Below are 18,877 nucleotides of genomic sequence, written 5' to 3'. Positions count from 1 at the left end.
GTCTGCTCATCCTTTCAAGTGGAGATTTCTCATCTCTGGAGATATGGATGTGGTTCTGGTTTCTACCTGTAGTTTTATGTATTGCAAAGGCTCCGCAAGAAGCCTCGTTCACTGGGTAGGCTGTAGCCCCATTTTAGGTATTCCAGTCAGTCATAGGCAGAAGACAGACTTACAAGTCTTCTAGTGTGGTGTTTCTGACTATTCCTTTCTCTTAAAGGCTATAGTATTTGATCCTAACATTATTAAGCTTTGTAAATCCTCTTCGCTTTCAACAAGCAAGGTTGTTATCATCTGCAAATCACAGGCCATTAATGAATCTTCCTCTAATTGTGATGTCATACTCTTCATCATATAATCCAGCTTCTCAAATAATTTGCTCAGAATATCGATGGAATACGTATGGTAAAAGAATACAGTCCTAGCATACACTTTTCTTGATCTTACACTATTCAGTATCCCCTTGTTCTGCTCAAACGACTGCCTCTTGGTCTATGTACAGGTTCTTCATAAGCACAACCAAATGTTCTGGAATACCCATTCTTCTCACTGTTATCTATAGCTTGTCATAATCCACAATCAAGAGCACAAGTAAACATCTTTTTTATATTCTCTGCTTTCAGCCAAGATCCATCTGACCTCAGCAATGATACCCTTTGTCCTCTTCTATATAAAACAAGTTTCTGGAAGTTCCCTGTCAATGTACTGCTGCAGCTGTTTTTGAATTATCTTCAGCAAAATTTTACTTGCATGTGATATTAAGGATATTGTTCAGTGATATCTGCATTCTGTTTGGTTACCTCTCTTTGGTAACCCACAAATATGGATTTCTTCCAATTGGCTGGCCAGGTAGCTGTCTTCCACTTTTCTTGGCTTAGATGATTGAGCACCTCCAGTACTTCATCAGTTTGCTGAAAGATTTCGATTTATATTCCATCAATTCCTGGAGCCTTGTTCTTTACCAATAACTTGTACAAGTACAGCTTGGACTTCTTCCTTGAGTACCATCGATTCTTGATCACAAGACACTTCTTGAAATGGCTGAACACCAACCAATTTCTTTTAAGTACAGTGACTCTGTGCATACTTTCTTTCTTCTTTAGATGCCTTCTGCATCATTCAATATTTTGTCCATGGAATCCTGCAATACTAAAAGTTGAGGCTTGAGTTTTTTCTTCAGTTCTTTCAGCTTGAGAAATGCTAATTATGATTTTGGTTTTCTAACTCCAGTTCATTGCACATTTCACTGTCCCCAAACTGCCCTTTGAAATTTTCTGTTCAGCTGTTTTACCTCATCATGTCTTCTATTTGCTTTACCACTCCTAAGCTGGAGAACAAGTTTCGGAATCTCTCTGCATCCATTTTGGTCTTTTCTTTCTTTCTTATCTTTTTAATGACCTTTTGCATTCTTCCCATGATGTTCTTGGTGTCATTCCACAGCTTCTCTAATGTTCAAGTCATCAGTGTCTAATGCATCAAATTTATTCTTAAGATGTTTAGGTGGGATATGTTCAAGGTCATATTTTAGTACTCGTGGACTTGTTTTAATTTTCTTCAGCATCAGCCTGAATTTGCATATGAACAATTGATGATCTGTTCCACAGTCAGTCCATGGCCTTGTTTTGGCTAATGATATGGAGCTTTTCCATCATCTCTTTTCACAGATGTAGTCAATTTTGGTTTCCGTGTATTCCATCTGGTAAGGTCCATGTTTATTATGGCTGCCTTTTACGTTGTTTAAAAAAGGTATTTGTGCTCTTCCCGTACGCGGCCTGAGGTAATCTCACAAAATGGTTCACTACTCACTTGACACAGAAAGCCCCACAAAATCATACAAACACAGAGGTTCAAATCTCCGGGTCCATTTTAAGAACACCCATAAAACTGTCCAGGCCATCAAAAGTGTGCATATCCAAAAAGGCATCAAGTATCTTAAAGATGTCATGTTGTAGAAGCAATGGGTTACCATTCCAGCATTACAATGGTGGCATTGGTAGGTGTGCCCAGGCCAAACAGTGGGGTTGGACACAGGGCCGGTGGCCCAAAAAAGAGCACTGAATTTTTGCTGCATATGCTTAAAAATGCAGAGAGCAATGCTGAACTTAAGCATTTAGATGTGGATTCTCTGGTCATTGAGCATATCCAAGTCACCAAAGCTCCCAAGATGCACCGCTGCACTTACAGAGCTCATAGTCGGATCAACCCATACATGAGTTCCCCCTGCCACACTGAGATGACTCTCACTGAAAAGGAACAAATTGTTCCTAAACCAGAAGGGGAGGTTGCACAGAAGTAAAAGATAATCTCAGAAGAAACTGAAGAAACAAAAAGTTATGGTTTGGGAGTAAATTAAGCTTAAAATAAAATGCAAATAAAACTTTAAAAAAAAGGTATTTGCAATGAAGAAGTCATTGGTCCTGAAAAATTCCACCATGTGACCTCCAGCCTCATTTCTATCAACAAGACTCTATTTTCTAACTCCTGACCCTTGCTTCCAACATTCACATTCCAATCACTAGTAATTATCAATACATCTTGATTGCATGTTCGGTCAAGCTGGTAATATTTTTCAATTTCATTCATCAACCACAAAAACCAGTGTTAATGATAATATAAAAGCTGCAACTTTTCAAATACATGTAAATGCTGTAATGATTTACAAAATAGAAATTCATATCAGATTAACTCAATTTATACTCAGTTTCCATAATGTACTTTTTTAAAGCTATTGCTAAAAATAAGATTATCATGTTAAATGCTTTTGATGTCTTAAAGAGGGAGGACACTTATCTTTGTGACCCAGCAAGCCTCTCCTTGGTATAACATATATATTTTCACCAGAGTATTAAGTACTAAAATTTCATAGTAGCACTATTTATGATAGCCTATACTGGACACAATTCAGATATCCCTCAACAATAGAATGAATAAATGAAATGTAGTATAGTCACACAGATGGAGTTCTGGTGTGGTTCTGTAAGATCAGCACTGAACTGCTAATCACAAGGTTGGTATTTCAAACCCACTAGCAGCTCTTTGGAAACCCTATACAGGGTTGCTATGAGTCTAAATTGACACAACGCCACTTAATATCAACAATATAGTCACACAAATAAATGCTGTAGAACAATGAAAATGAACAATCTGCAGCTATACTCAGCAAATAGATTAATTTCAGTCATGCTGTTGAATAAAAGTAGATATAAAAGAATACACAGTGAATATTAAAAATTATTCTAATGACAAGGTACAAAAATCAGACTAAATTAATCTACAGCGTTAAAAGGGTCTAGGTAGTGAAAGGAAAGGGAAGGGACATGAAATGGACCTGTGTAAATTGACTGCACAGGCATAATTTAAGAATTTATTAAATTATGTGCTTATGATACATGTACATATCTGTACAGATGTTATATACTTCACTAAGTATTATCCTCAATCTGTTAGCGTGCACTTGGGGAAACTTGTAGAAAATGCAGATTCCTATTCCAAAGATTTAAATTTAATTGGTGCTAAGGAGGAGCTCTGGTACCGTAGTGGTTACAAATCAGGCTTCAAGCCGCAAGGTCAACAGTTCGAAACTACCAGTTGTTCCGCGGGAGAAAGATGAGGCTTTCTGCTCCCGTAAAGACTTACAGCCTTGGAAACCCTATGCAGGGTCACTATGAGTCGGAACCAACTCCAAGGCACATAACAACAACAACAAAGAAGCCCTGGTATGGCATTGTTGAAACACGAGGTCTGTATTCAAGCTCACCAGCAGCTCCTCAGAAACCCTATATAGGGTGGCTATGGGTTGGAACCAACTTGATGGCACTTAACAACAAAGAAGTATTTGAACTCTTGGTACAGCACTGTAGGTTACGAACTAGACTAAGAATCACAAGATCAGCATTTCACGCCCACCTGCTTCTCCTTGGAAACCCTGTGCAGGGTTGCTATGAATCAGAATCAACTCCACTTAACAACAACAACAAAGAATTGATTTCCAGTTCAAAGACTCTTTCTAAAAACCCATTTTTCATAGGGATCAAAGAGACTAACTCTTGTCCATGAGTTGGAATCAACTCAAGAGCCATAGATTTGGGTTTTGTTGTTTTTTGTAATGCAGAAGAATGAGGGCAGTAGTGGCTCAGTACATCTTCAATGCATGAGACCTGGATTTCATTCCAGGCCAATGCACCTCATTGTGCTTTGTCCTGGTGTGGCGTTGTAGGATAAAAACTCAACCACAAGGTCGGTTTAAACTACAAGGTTGGCGGTTCAAGATCACCAGCTACTTCTCGGAATTCCTATAGAGTCACTATAGGTTGGAACCAACTCCACAGCACTTAACAACAACACTGCACCACGTGCAATCACCACCTTTCAGTAGACGCTTGCATGTTACTCTGATGCTGAACAAATTTCAGAGGCGCTTCTAGACTAAGACTACAGGAAAGGCCTAATGATCTACTTCTGAAGATCAGCCAATGAAAGCCCCGCAGATACTGAGATCACTATTGAGGCATGGGCCAGCAGGACCTAACAATAACAAGGAGAGGGAACCTGAATGTAACTATACACACAGGTATTTTAAGTCAATTTCACAATTACAATGTATCACTATAACTCAGTATAAGATCTCTTTTTCCAAAATTCTGGCCATCTATGAAAATAAAATATGCTTTAAAATATGTCAAATCACACTTTTCGACAATAAACCAAAGAAAACAAAATCCCGCCCCCTGACAACAGTTTCAGAACATAACTCATACAATTCAAACAGTGTCAGTTTTCTCACCTACAAAATGGAGTTGCTAGTAATGCCTATTTCATAGGCTACTTTGGGAATTAATTAAGTAATACATAATAAAGGCTCAATATTTTAATACTGATTAAATATTAAATGTAATAAATAAAGGCATCACTATTCTTTTGATAAACAAAAAGACTTTATTAATTCTATGAAAGATTATAGAAATATGCTTTAGCTAAGTTTCCCTAACTATTAAGAGACCATTAAGTGTTTTCTTTCTATACATCTCTTTATGGAAACTAGGAGACAATTCAGTTATAGAATTCTAAATTACTACTAGGCACACTACTGGTTTCCTGGCAAGTCAACTGACTCATGGAAATGCCATGTGTAGCAGAGTGGAAAAATCACTGAAATGTACAATAATAGGTACATATTATGGCAGGTGAATTATGTCTCAAATAATGGTGTCTTATTTTAAAAAAAGTTAACTTCGAGTAAAAATGATGTTTCTTTTTTAACAGCAAGTAAATCTAACTTTATTTCCCTAATATTCCTCCGAGAACATGAAGAAGTTTGTCTCTTTGCAAAATGTATTCCTGAAAAGTTTTTAATAGCTTAAATAATACAGAACTATTACTTTATAGGCGCTGGTTTTAAAACCATAGTGAACATCTTAATCACTTGTAAAGCTTTATAAAGATACGTATGTCCAGCAGTCAAAGATTCTGATTTGTGTCTAACTGAATGAAACCTTGACGTTTACATTTATTTGCTTTAAAGAGTCACAGGTGATCAGATGAGCACTCCTGATATAGCCAATGATTTAAAGGAATCTGGTGGTAACCATCTATACAAAAAGATCCCTCTGTGATAAACCTAACTACCTTTAAATCTTAATTTGATGAAATCCATAATTTTGCTTGTTTGTTTTAACTTAAAAAAAAAAACACAAGACACCTCTTTTATTCTAAGATGTACTCTTGAAACCCTGTGCAGGGTCACTGTAAGTCAGAGCCGACTCCACGGTACTTAACAATAACAACTCTTGAAAGGCCTTTTCTATTACACTTTTATCCTAATGCACAACTGGCGTCTAGGGAGTCTAAAGAAAACTACTAACAAATTTTAAAATAACCTCAAGCTGGCATATGCATAAGAACACCCACACTTGCAGATAATACATACTTATCCTGGCTTCAGTGACTGGATGATCAGAGCTCAACCAGAAGTAAAAAGAAGAGGGGGTAAAAAAAAAAAAAGTATTCTCATACAATTTGATGAACTTGACCTACACCTATGGAAGCAATAGCTCAAAAGAGGGAACAAGTCCTTATAGCAAGAATCATTCTCACCTCCTCCACACACAGAGTAGAGAGGGATGGGCAACTTGGACATTGGCTACCCAAAATGGGGGGTGGGGGGCTATAAAGGCAAGAAGTGACTGGCTTACAAGCTTTTAAGAGGGAACCTAGATCCAGAGTGCCTGGAGCAAGGTAGAATCTCCAGTGAGTAGTATTCAATCTGTCTAAGCGGGGCTGATGCAATGAAATACAGATGGGTCTCTTGTGATACAATAGTGAATAATTGTTATCAGGACTGATTGTGAGGGTTGGAAATGTAAAGGTAGACGTTTTATAGCAAGGAGGGGAGTGATTAACTTTTCAGTCTAGGAGCGGAGGTCCCTGGGACCATCAAGGGAGAAGAGCAGAGAGCGGGACCCTACCCAGAGAAGCAGTGATGCCTGAAATGGAGGCAGAGATGATGATGTGGAGCGATGGAGCAGCTGGAGACTTTAGATCCAGAGAGGGAGAGCGAATGTGTGCTGAAGACCTGGGGGTTACGGGGGAAGGGTTGCATGGAGGAGACTGTAACCATGGCAATGAGACGATATACGATAGAATGAATGTAAAACTAATGTTCTCCCATGTAAACTATCACATAATTCACAATAAAACATTTAAGATAAATAAATAAATAACCTCAAGCTTTAGTTAAAATTCTACATCTTAAAAAAAAAAAAAGGGAAATTTTTCTTTCAAGGAAAATCATATAAAATCATGATAAATATGAAAGACTATTATACTACAGTGAATTTATTCACTCTCAAAATAAACAAAACCCATTAAGAAGTTAGAATACATCTGGGAAGTAAAATAATCCTGGCCTAACAGAAAACAAGGTATATTCAACAAACAAACAAAACAAGCATCAAATGTTGAATCTTACCTCTGGGTTCAACATAAACATTGTGAAACAAAGGTTTGGAATTAAAAAATGCTAAATTACTCTAGTGTCAAATCTCATAAAGGAGCTTTGTTCAACAGAAAGGGCAGTCAGAAGACTTAGCACATGCTCTCATTTAGCCATGTGACCTTGTTCAAATTACTTCTACAAGTCCTAATTTTCATTGCTTTTTAAAAGTAAGTTATCTGCTCTTCCAATTTCATAATGTAGTTCTGAGAAGCAATTGCGATGGTGTCTGTGACAGAACTACATACAAATTTTAAGTATCATTAAGGTTTTTCAGAAGGATATACTCTACATGTGAAGGAACTCTGGTAGCATAGCAGTTACGATTCAGGCTGCTAATCGCAAGGTCAGCAGTTCAAAACTACCAGCCATTCCATGGAAGATGAGGCTTTCGATTCCTGTAAAGATTTACAGCCTTGAAAACCCTATGCAGGGTCACTATGAGTCAGAACCACCACCGCCAATACTCTCCATGTGAATTGTTCAGATACTTCAACTTCAAAACTGAACATTACAAGAAATTAATCTTTTCTACAAAAACAAATCAGTACACAGAACTCTTCAAGTCACTTAAAGATACTATTTCATTTCAATCTCAAAACTAGAGTTTTCTGAAACTCTATTCCCCTTCTTTTCCAGTTCCCCTTCTTTTCCAGTTTAAATTTGTTGTTGTTAAGTGCTGTCGAGTTGGTTCCGACTCATAGCGACCCTGCATAGCATTTCCAAGGAGTGGCTGGTGAGTTTGAACCATCGACCTTGCTGTCCACTGCTTTTCTACAGTGCCACACCCTCTACACTTAGCCTGGAGTTAGCAACAAGGAAAAGCGCAGTACATAAAGTACAGAAGAAAAGTTGTAAAGAATTGGGAAGGGTAGAAAAAAGGGAGGACTGGTGTGGTGCTGTGGGTCAATGTGCCAGACTGCAAAGCCGCTTGAACTGCAAAGTTGGCAGTTCAAGCTCACCAGCTGCTCCCTGGAAACCCTATCCAGAATCGCTATGGGTCAGAACCGACTCAATGGCACTTAACAGCAACAACATAGCAGATGGAGTCCTGGTGTGGTGCTGTGGACCCCAAGGATGGTTTGAACCACAGGTCCGCAGTTCAAACTCACCAGCTGCTCCTTGGAAACCCTCCTTACACAGGGTCATTGAGTCGGAACTGACTCAACTGCACTTAACAATATAGCAGAAAAACAGTTTTGGTTGTTTAACGAATTCAAATAATAAGTTTTCTATTGAAAACTTTATTTTCTTTCAAAGTTTTAGGTTTTTCTCAAAGTTTTCTATTGAAAAGTTAGGTTTCTAACAAAACCCAAGTCAGGTAGTGTACCAGTCTGTCCATATGCCACCGTCTCTTTTTTTGTACTCTAAACAGAAACAATACACAAAGGACAAATTTTCATTAGGTACAAAATTACACAGTTTCCTCATCAGTAATCTGAGAAAGGTAAACAAGATAATTTTGGAGGGCCTTTTCAGCTCTAACATTTCATGGTCTGTGGATCAGTTCCCTCACTCCTTAACTCCTCAGAGAAAATCTCTTAAAAGAGATGAAAAGGAAAAATTATTCTTTTGGTCAAGGCTTTTGGAATCTTAGATTAAAAGAAACTCAAATACAGATTTTTAGGGTAACATAATGAGTTCATTCATAAGGATTTTTTTTTTTAATCACATTCATTTGTCAGTGAAACAAAAAGCATTGTCTAATAGATGGCACTCTTACCAATGGAAGATGATAAACAAACCTTCTTTATTTCTTACACTCTTAACTACATCGGAATTTCAATTCTTAAAAAAAAATAAGGAAAAGCTTGTTCCACTTTGGGGCTTATGGACTAACGTGTTTCTTCTACCAGGAAAATACTTATCTCTCCTGATCTCTCAACTCAAACATCATCACCTTCTGAGAGAGACCTTCTTTCTTTACTGTATCTAAAGAATCCTACTATCCACACCCCTTCATTCTGTATCCCACACTACCTCAGCATAAATTTTTCTTCATTGTCCTATCATTGCTGTTAATTATCCTACTCATTTATTAAGGAGTTTATTGCCTATGTCTACTCTACTGGAATGTAAGTACCAAGCATGTCAGAATCTTGTCTTATTCACCATCATATTATATTCCTAGCACTTAAGGCACCTGGCCCAGCGTAGGCACTGATCATACTAATGAATGTCCATAAGAAACTCACTCTAACATGAGTTCTAAAGAGGGCCACTGTGTTCTTTTCATCTTGTAGGCTGTTCACAGCACAACTTACATGGACCATTTGAAAAAAATAATGATTTGATGACATCTCTCAGGGTTTTGCAAAATAAAAACCTGGGGTCTGAAGAACACATTACTACAATACTCCTGTTATTAAGTGTAACTGACTTCTAGCTATGCTCTCGTAATGAAGAAGTAGGTAGACTACATCAGTATTTCTCAACATTGGCACAACCAACAATTTGTAGCCAGATCTTTCTGTGTTGTTGGGTGTCAACCCATAGATGCAACACACACCCTCTTTCCCAGTTATGCCAACTAAAATTATTTCCCGATACTGTCAAATGTACCCTGGAAGTCAAAACTGCCCCCACTTGAAAACTACCAGGATGTGTTGGCAGGCTGGATTATGAATTTCAAGGTGGAACAGTTTTAGGTGAGAGGGATCAAGAGCCTCCCTCTACTTTCTTCATATCCTTGAAATGACCTGTGAATATTAGTGTTCCTCAAGGTGGGCCCTACGCACTCCTCTCCTCTCCTTCCTCCCCTCTCAAGTAGCCTTAACCTATTCAAAGCTTTAAATTTCATCTATATGCTACTATATCCTAAACAATGTCTTCTGCACAGACCTCTCTTTGGAATTCCATACTTATACAAAACTATCTTCAAGGCATATTCATTAAGATGTTTCCATTTTAACATGTACAAAAGCAAACTCTTGATCTTCCCATCTAAACCTGTTTGTTCCCCCTTCAAATTCAAACTCAAATTATCCTGAACAAAAACAAATTGTGAAATCTACTCGTTTCTTCTTGACAGCCATTTTCTCTCCAGCAATGTCCCATGTTTTTAAAATTTATATTTTGCCTCTAGCCACATACCCTTATAAGTTAATTTTAAGCTTTATTCACCACCATCTTTTACTACTTTAACTTACATTTTTTTGATGGGAAGAAAAAACAGGTGCCTTTAAAATGAGCTCCAAATCCCCTTCTTGATGGCTGTCATTATCACCTCTCCTTGAATCATTAAGTTGGTGCCCTTTTCTGAGCCTTATATCTGGCTCTGGAGTCCTGCTGCACCACAGCCGGTTTTCTTCTGTCTCGTTCATGGGATAGCCAAGCCTTTCTTACAATGAGGTCTTTCTTAACTGTCCCTTCTTGGGAGGATATACTTTCAGAATAGTGAGACGACCCTAAGGGAAAAAAAAACATTGAATAAATATATTTTAAATAATATGCATTAAATAAACAAGTACTGATAGAAGACATTGGTTATACTTACATTCACACAATATTCAGCAATCATTAAGAATAACAGGGGTATAAGGTACATAAGAAATAGAACAATTTATCTTTTCTAATAGGAAAAATTACCAAAATCTATTACAGCATGAAAAAAAAAAAAGCAGGGAATAGGTATGTATGTTCCCATTTATATGCTACAGAACTTTGTCATGTGTAAGTTAATATGTACCTACAGTAATTACTGGAAAATATTCAAAATTATGCTCTTGGTACAGAAGTACAGAGGGAAGAACTTAGGGTCTGGAAGAAATTATCTGCTATTTTGTTCTGCTTGTATTTTATACCATATACCACACCATTTTCTCAGTTTAAAATACAGTGAACTTTAGAAAGAATACATATGGAATTATGCATTATATAGCTGGATTTTACATATCCAATCTCATTTAAATATCACAATGATGCTAAAGAGCATTTGTATTTCTACTTCGCAGTTGAAAAAACTAAAACTAATACCTGAACATTCTTTCAGGTTCCTCTTTCAACTATTCCTTCTGATTTTGTAGTCCACTACTCGCAATGTCAGTAGTTCAAACCCAGCAGTCGCCCCAAGGGAGAAAAATGAGGTGATCTGCTCTCATAAAGATTTACAGTTTTAGAAACCCCCAAGAAGCAGTTTAACTCTGTCCAATTTAGTCCTGGTGTGGCATCAGCAAGCACTGGACTAACAGCAAGGTCGGTAGTTCGAACCAACCAGATGTTCCTCAGAAACCTTACAGAGGGTTGCTTTAAGTCAAACTAATTCAACAGTGCTCATAGAGTCTCTATGAGTCAGAATCAAAATCAACTCAATGGCAGTGGGTTTGGTTTGGGGTCCCCACCACCACCACCATCAACAACAAAATAATAATGATAATTAGCTAATTCTGTTGTAGCTCAAATACATCCTTCATGATTCACTAATCTGCAAACTTTCACATATATGGATATACATGTATGTCTCACTATACTGTATGAAATTAAGTGGAACAAAATCTCTGAATATATATAGAAGGACTATTGGCAATACTTTGCTGCCTGACATTTCAATATTTTTCTGTTGAACTTAAACTAATTTACCCTAGAATGCAAGAAACTCGGGCCCAGAGCATATTCCTTTTAAATCTCAGTTCTCAGAAAGTTCTATACACATAAATGCTTAATGAATATTTGATGGATATCTTAATGTTTTGGAGTGATAAAAACATTTTCAAAAGTCATCAATATCTCTCTAAACTGGCCTACAATAAGTTTCTTTAGGAGTTCAATTCTTTCAAATCTTTGGCATTCTACCTCTTACCTTATAGTGCACAAGCTTATCTAAGACATTTATTATATATCCACATAAGGCAGTTGTCACAGCCAATCTGATAAGTAGCAACACAGGAAGAGATCAAGTTACATCTATGCTCATAAATCCCATGAGATACAAGGTTTTTACTGGGGGAAGGTTGGAGTAGGAGAAAAGTGGAAGAGTATAAAAATCAGAAAAAGAAGATAAGAGTTGTATTTACTATTCATATATATCAATACACAGTCTACCAAAGAATTAATCAACTTTGGATTTCATAAATCACGAGTCTGCTGCAGGATTCCTCTAAGGGCTTTCAAAGCTTATGGAGTAAGAACAAACTGAAATATATAAGGCTCACCAGCCTGGATATGTGCCTATTACTTATCAAGCATATTAATACTACTGAGATATACTATCAACCAATTTGGAAAGCAGAAACAATGCTAATGATTTACATTTATTCATTGTTTACAGAGTCATCTCATATGCATCATTTCATTTTGTTTCACAGAAGAGGCAGGTAACTAACATTTATTAAGGGTCAACAATATTTTAAATTCTTTACCAATTTGCATGTGGTATTTCACATAATCTTACAAGCCGTCCTCTGAGGTACTGTTGTTGTTGTTGTTAAATGTCACTGAGTTGATTCCAACTCACAGTGCCTCTACATAAAGTTTCCGTGGAGCAGCTGGTGGGCTCTAAGTGCCAACCCTGTGGTTCGCAGTCCAGTGTTTACCCTATTGCACCACAGCAGGACTCTGAGGTATTATAACTACCCACTTTGCAGACACAGAAAGTGAAGCTGAGAGATTAGGTAATTTATTCTAGGTCACACAGTTATAAAGAGGAGTAGCTGGGTCTATACTCTAGTCTTTCTGGCCCTCATGAAGTTCCCGTTTTTTCAAACTATGACCAAATTTAAAATGGGAGGGGGGAGGGGGGAATATATATGTATGTATGTATGTATATATGGTGGTGGTTATGTGCCTTGGAGTCGGTTCCGACTCATAGCAACCCTGTACAAGGTTTCCAAGGCTGTAAATCTTTATGGGAGCAGAAAGCCTCATCTTTCTCCCATGGAGCAGCTTGGTAGTTTCAAACTGCTGACCTTGTGGTTCACAGCCCGATTCGTAACCACTACACTACCAGAGCTGTCTCTCTTTCTCTCTCTCTCTCTCTCTCTCTTTTTCTAGTATATATATATATATAAACTTGAACACAATCACTTGATTCACATGGTAAGCATCTTTATTCGCAAGCTGTAGCCAAGTAAAAATCTTTCTGAAACGTATCTTTGAAACCAGCTCTCATAAGACGGAGTTATATATGGAGGGATGTTGTTTGTTTATTTAGAAGAATAGAAATTAAATGCTCTATTAGAACTTTTAGCCGTCAACTCTGAAAACAAAAGCAAACGACAACAACAAATTCTCCCAAATAAAGAGTTTCTTTTAAAAAAAAAAAAAAAAGAAAGAAAGAAAAAGAAGAAAATTCATGTCCAGGAAAGTCCTAAAATCAATATACAATCCTATCAATACTGTTTTCTAAATTTACCACTATAAGAACAAAGACAAAAATAAGGCACTGCCAAATCTTCAAAAAAAAATTTTTTTGGTAATATATACGGTAGTATTACCATACATATACTACAGCAGGTCAGTCTACCAATATATTTCAGAATCTCAACAACAGATCTGTTGAAGAAAAAAATATTATGTCAACCCTCAGGTTCCCAAAAGATTTACTAAAACAGAACCACCCATACCTGGATCAATCCAGAGTACTAAAACTTCCTATGTATTTTAGCTTACTTGCATTCTACCTAATGGAAAAATGCAATCTTACTAAAAAGGAAACAAATCCTAGAGTCTTAAGATTAAAGTCAGAAACAAAACTGTCCTTTATCATCAATATTATTTAATTCTGTTCTGGAGAATTGAGTCAATGAAGAAAAAAAATAAGGGATATAAAAATTGAAAAGGAAGTGGAATTATTATTACGTTCAAATGATTATCAATTGTTTATTAAAAATAAAGAGAATCAACTGAAAAAATAATTACAGTGAAATTCAGCAAGGTGATTGGGTATAAGATTAATATATTATAAATCACCAGCCTTTATCCAACCAATCAGGTTTTTACTTATTATAGGAAAAAATTTTTTTTACAAAAGGGAGTTATTGTTGTTAATGTGCCATAGAGTTCATTCTGACTTATAGCAAAACCCACTATAGGATTTCTGAGGAGCAGCTTGTGAGTGTGAACCACCAACCTTATGGTTCAAACCAACTTTGTGGTCCCTGTGCTTATCCTACAGCGCCACACCAGGACTCCATACAAAAGGAGGATGTTGCTGCTGTTAAAGGCTATTGAGTCAGTTCTGACTCATAGCTTCCCTGTATAGGGTTTCCATGGAGCAGCAGGTGAACTTGAACCACCAACCTTGCAATCCAAACTGACCTTGCAGTCCAGCGCATTAACCTGCAGAGCCACACCAGGATAGAAGAAATAAGCCCTGGTGTGGCACTGTGGGCTAATGCGTCAGACTGCAAAGTCGTTTCAACTGCAAGGTCGGTGGTTCAAGTTCACCAGCTGCTTCTTGAAAACCCTACAAAGGGTCGCTGTGGGTCAGAATCAACATGACAGCACTTAACAACAACAACAAACAAACCAAGATCTACAAAAAATATCCTAGAATAAATTAGTTTAGTAAGGTCACAGGAAACAAGATCAACATACAAAAACCAATAGTATTTCTATATACTAACAATGAGCATGTTGAAACAAACTAAAATATAAGAGCATTTATACTTGCTCCAGAGAAAATTATGTATGAAGGGCCTTCAAAAAATTCATAGAAATATTCCATTACCTTTTCACTCTATTTTCCACAAAATTTTTGAAGCCCTCTCTAACATGATGAGGTGTATGTACTTACCAAAACATGTACAGGATCTATCTGCTGAAAACTACTAAATACAGATAAAAGATAACAAAGAACTAAATAATTAACAACACATCATGCTTACATATTAGAAGGCTCAACATAGTAAAGAAATCAATTCTCTCCAAACTGATCCCAGCAAGGATTTTTAGAAACATAGGTCTAAGTTATTTCTAAAACTTATGTGAAAAAGAAAAATAAAGTGGGAAGAATCCTTCTAACTAATATAAAGGCCTACTATATAATTTTAATAGTCAATGCAGTGTGTGTCATTATCAGAAGAATTGACATGTAGATTGATAGAAAACAGTACAGAACCCAGAAACCGACCAACACAAATCCAACTGCTTTTTCACAAAGGTGCAAAAACAATTAATGAAGGAAGACTAGCCTTTTAAATAAATGGTGCTGGTGCATCCATGTTGTTGTTGTTGTTAAGTGCCATCAAGTGGGTTCCAACTCAAAGCAATCCTGCATAGGATTCTCCCAGGAACCGCTGGTGGGCTGGAACCACGAACCTTGTAGTTAGCAGTCCAGTACTTATCTTACAGTGCCACAACAGTATTCCAGGGCATGAAAATGAACCCTGTCCTAAATCTCATGCCTTATACAAAATTTAACTCTAAATGGATCATAGACTTAAATGTAAAAGGAAAAACTATAAAATGTTTCTCATTTTTAAAGAAAAGAAAAAAGGAGAAAACCTTCAGAATCTAGGGTCAGGCAAAGAGCTCATAGACCTGACACCAAAAGCACACTCCATCCATAACAGGTAAAACTGATAACCTGTACTTCATCAAAATTTAAAACTGATGCTGTGCAAAAGACCCTGTTAAATTGTGATCAAGGATCCAATATATGGACCTTGATCAAAATTAGGAAAAATGTAGAAATGAACATCAAATACCCATGGAAACTGGACTTATTGGATCCACTGAGAGTAATACCAGAATCTATTGTCCTGAAATAAATTTACTTAAATCTTTAACTGAATCAATCTTATGACAACATCTAATAAACAAAATAATGTCAGCCTTGAATATTTTGCTCTGTAAAAGAATGATGTATACATATATAATAAAATTCACAACAGTACACTGCCCACTCTAACCACTTCTGTCTAATACTGTATTAGATGTCCTAGCCAGAATAACAATAAAAAGAAATAAAAGGTACTCAGATTGGAAAAGAAGTAAAATTATCTATTTTTGCAGATATTATGGTCCAAAGTTGTTAAATGCCTTTCAGTCATATTTTTTACTCTTACTGACCCCATATGGATTTTCTAAAGAGCATCCAGTGGGTCTGAGCCACTGACTATGTGGTTAGCAGTCCAGTGCTTGCCCTATAACATCACACCAGGATTGGAAAAGAAGTAAAATTATCTCTTTTAATGGGTGATATGGTCTCATGTATATCCCAAATCCATCTAAGAGTCCACAGAAAACTTCTTGAGCTTACTGAGGAATCTAGCAAAGCTGTAGGGTACAAAGTCGACTAACAAAAATCAGATGGGTTTCTAAACACCAGCAATGAGAAATCTGAAGGAAAATTAGGGAAACAATTCCATTTACAATACTGGCTAAGAGAATAAAATATCTAGGGATAAATCTAGCTAGGAACGTGAAGGACTTATACAATGAAAACTACAAAACAATGCTCAAATAGATTTAAAAAGACATAAATAGAAAGATGTTCTACATTCGTGGACTGGAAGACTTAGTATCACTAAAACGCCAATAGTACCCAAAGTGATGATGCAACCTTGCTTGCTGAAAGTGAAGAGGACACAAAGGACATAAGCTTCATCAAGTAGAACTAAGTGATCATCTATGAATGGATTATCTACCCACATCTATGTAACAAAAACAATGCCAACAATTTGTACGTAAAATAAAAACTTCAATTATGGCTGTTTTAATATGAATGGAACAATTTACTATCACCTTAAAAAAAAATTGTGCTGGAAAAACTGGCTTTCCCACATACAGAAAAGTGAAACAGGATTCATGATTCACACCTTACATAAAAACTAACTCAAAATGACTTAAGGACCTAAATGTACAAACAAAAACCATAAAATTCTTAGAAGAAAATACACAGACACACTGTCTGGCCTCACTGCTAACAATGGATTATCTAATATAATAACAAAAGCATAAACAGCAAAAGACAAAATAAACAAACAGGACCTTAAAATTTTTTTAACTTTTGTTCATCAATAATACTTTCTTAAAAACACTGAAAAGGAAAGTTACTGACAAAGAGAAAATGTCATTAGAAACATACAATGGGGCTTCAAAAAAAGTTTGTGGAAAATTACATTATCTTTTAATTCCATTTTTCTATGAACATTTTAAAGAACCACCTTTATGTATCTAATAATACTCTAATAATCAAAATAGCTATAAACTTTGACAACTTAACAAAAGACAAATATCCAAGTCATAAAATGGGCAAAATATTTAAGTAGACATTTCACCAAAGCAAGCATTCATATGGCCAACAAACACATGAAAAATGCTCAGAGCTATTAGCCATTGTTGTTGTTGTTGTTGTTGTTGTTAAATGCCATCAAGTCGGTACCGACTCAGAGACCCTTTCTACAACAGAACGAAACACTGCCCCGTCCTGGGCAAACCTGACAATTGTTGCCACACTTGAGCCCAGTGATGCTGCCACTTTGTCAATCCATCTCACTGGGGGTCTTCCTCTTTTTCTGAACCTCCACCTTACCAAACATGATATCCTTCTCCAGTGACTGGTCCCTCCTGACAATATGTCCTAAGTATGAAAGATGAAGTTTGGCTATCCTGGCCTCCAAGGAGCACTCTGGCTGTACTTCTTCCAACACAGATCTGTTTGTTCTTTTGGCAGCCCATTGCACTTTCAATTTTCTCCTCCAACACCGTAACTCAAAAGCATCAATTCTTCCAAGTGGTCACCCAAGGCACAATAATTGGTCTCTAATGTGCTTGGGGCAGCAGAGGAAAAAGAGTAAGGAATAGTAGTAGTATATGGAATGTGTAGCTAATTGCCTCCATGTACAACTGCCTCCTTTGTGATGAGACCAGAACTGGATAGTGCCCATTACTGAACATTTTGATCAAAGATTCTACAGAACAATCATGAGCAAAAGGAGAAAAATACAGAATATACTTTCAAATTCGCTTGGATTCCACACTTCTTGGAGCCAAGAAGGTTGAATGAACCCTGTAACTGCTGTCCTAATATAAGTTACATAGCAAAACCATATTAAAAAGTAGGGAGAGGTAATTGGGGATTTAGAAATGAAAACTGTATCATTTGATTCCATAAATAAAATATTTGGGTACCTTAAAAAACAAATTTTTTTTCTTTCAATATAATATTCATATGGTTCTATGGTATTAATTCAGTTCAACCTCATAGGAAATTATTTAAATCTGAGTACATTTATATATATATATATTGTCATATATTGGTATATAGATGCTTGAGTTTTCATATCCTCATTTTCCTAGGAAAGCAACTTTTAAGCTATTAGCAATTTCTACTCCTGTTCATGAAGAGTTGGTCTTTCTACAATGTAATAAAAAAGGGATGTGAGACATCTTTTTATGGCTTGGATAAGACCAAAAATACAATTTGGTAAGCATGTAAGTTTGGTTACTAAGATACGATATCTACTAAGAATCCTTCTTAAGTCTCCTTCAAAAACCAACACCCAATGCCATTAAGTCTAATTCTAACTCATACAGATCCTCTAGGGCAGGGTAGCACCGTCCTGCAAGGTTTCCAAGGCTTTAAATCTTTACAGAAGCAGACTGCCACATCTTTTTCCCATGGAGCAGGTGGTGCGTCTGACCAACCTTTTAGTTAGCAGCCAAGCTCTTGACAACTGTGTCACTAAGACTACTCTTAGTGTCCCTGTTGTTGTTGTTACGTGCCGTCAAGTCAGTTCAGACCCATAGTGACCTGTATAGGGTTTCCAAGGAGCAGCTGGGTGAGCCTGAACCACTAACTTTACAGTTCTTTTTGTAGGAAATCTTGAGATTGTAACTTTGCCCATTATTTTTCTCTTAAAGCACTTCCATTTTTCTTTTGGTAGAGTGAAAATTGGAGTAGCTTCTAAATTTAGTAAGGGTGTTTGTTAAGTGCTGTCGAGTCGA

General features: G+C 36.7%; 1 protein-coding gene across 1 annotated transcript in view; it reads right to left on the bottom strand.

Moving 5' to 3' along the window:
* The window catches only part of ADIPOR2 (adiponectin receptor 2), a 30,968-nt gene extending 20,657 nt beyond the window's left edge, over positions 1-10,311 (bottom strand). Inside the window, exon 1 of the mRNA XM_006862719.1 lies at positions 10,138-10,311. Within this exon, the coding sequence (XP_006862781.1) occupies positions 10,138-10,311 (174 nt within the window). The remainder of the gene's footprint in view (positions 1-10,137) is intronic.
* Positions 10,312-18,877: the final 8,566 nt, after the last annotated feature.

Source organism: Chrysochloris asiatica, unplaced genomic scaffold (assembly GCF_000296735.1).
Source record: "Chrysochloris asiatica unplaced genomic scaffold, ChrAsi1.0 scaffold00050, whole genome shotgun sequence".
Classification (NCBI taxonomy): Eukaryota; Metazoa; Chordata; class Mammalia; order Afrosoricida; family Chrysochloridae; genus Chrysochloris; species Chrysochloris asiatica.
This window is presented reverse-complemented; position numbering and strand designations above follow the sequence as displayed.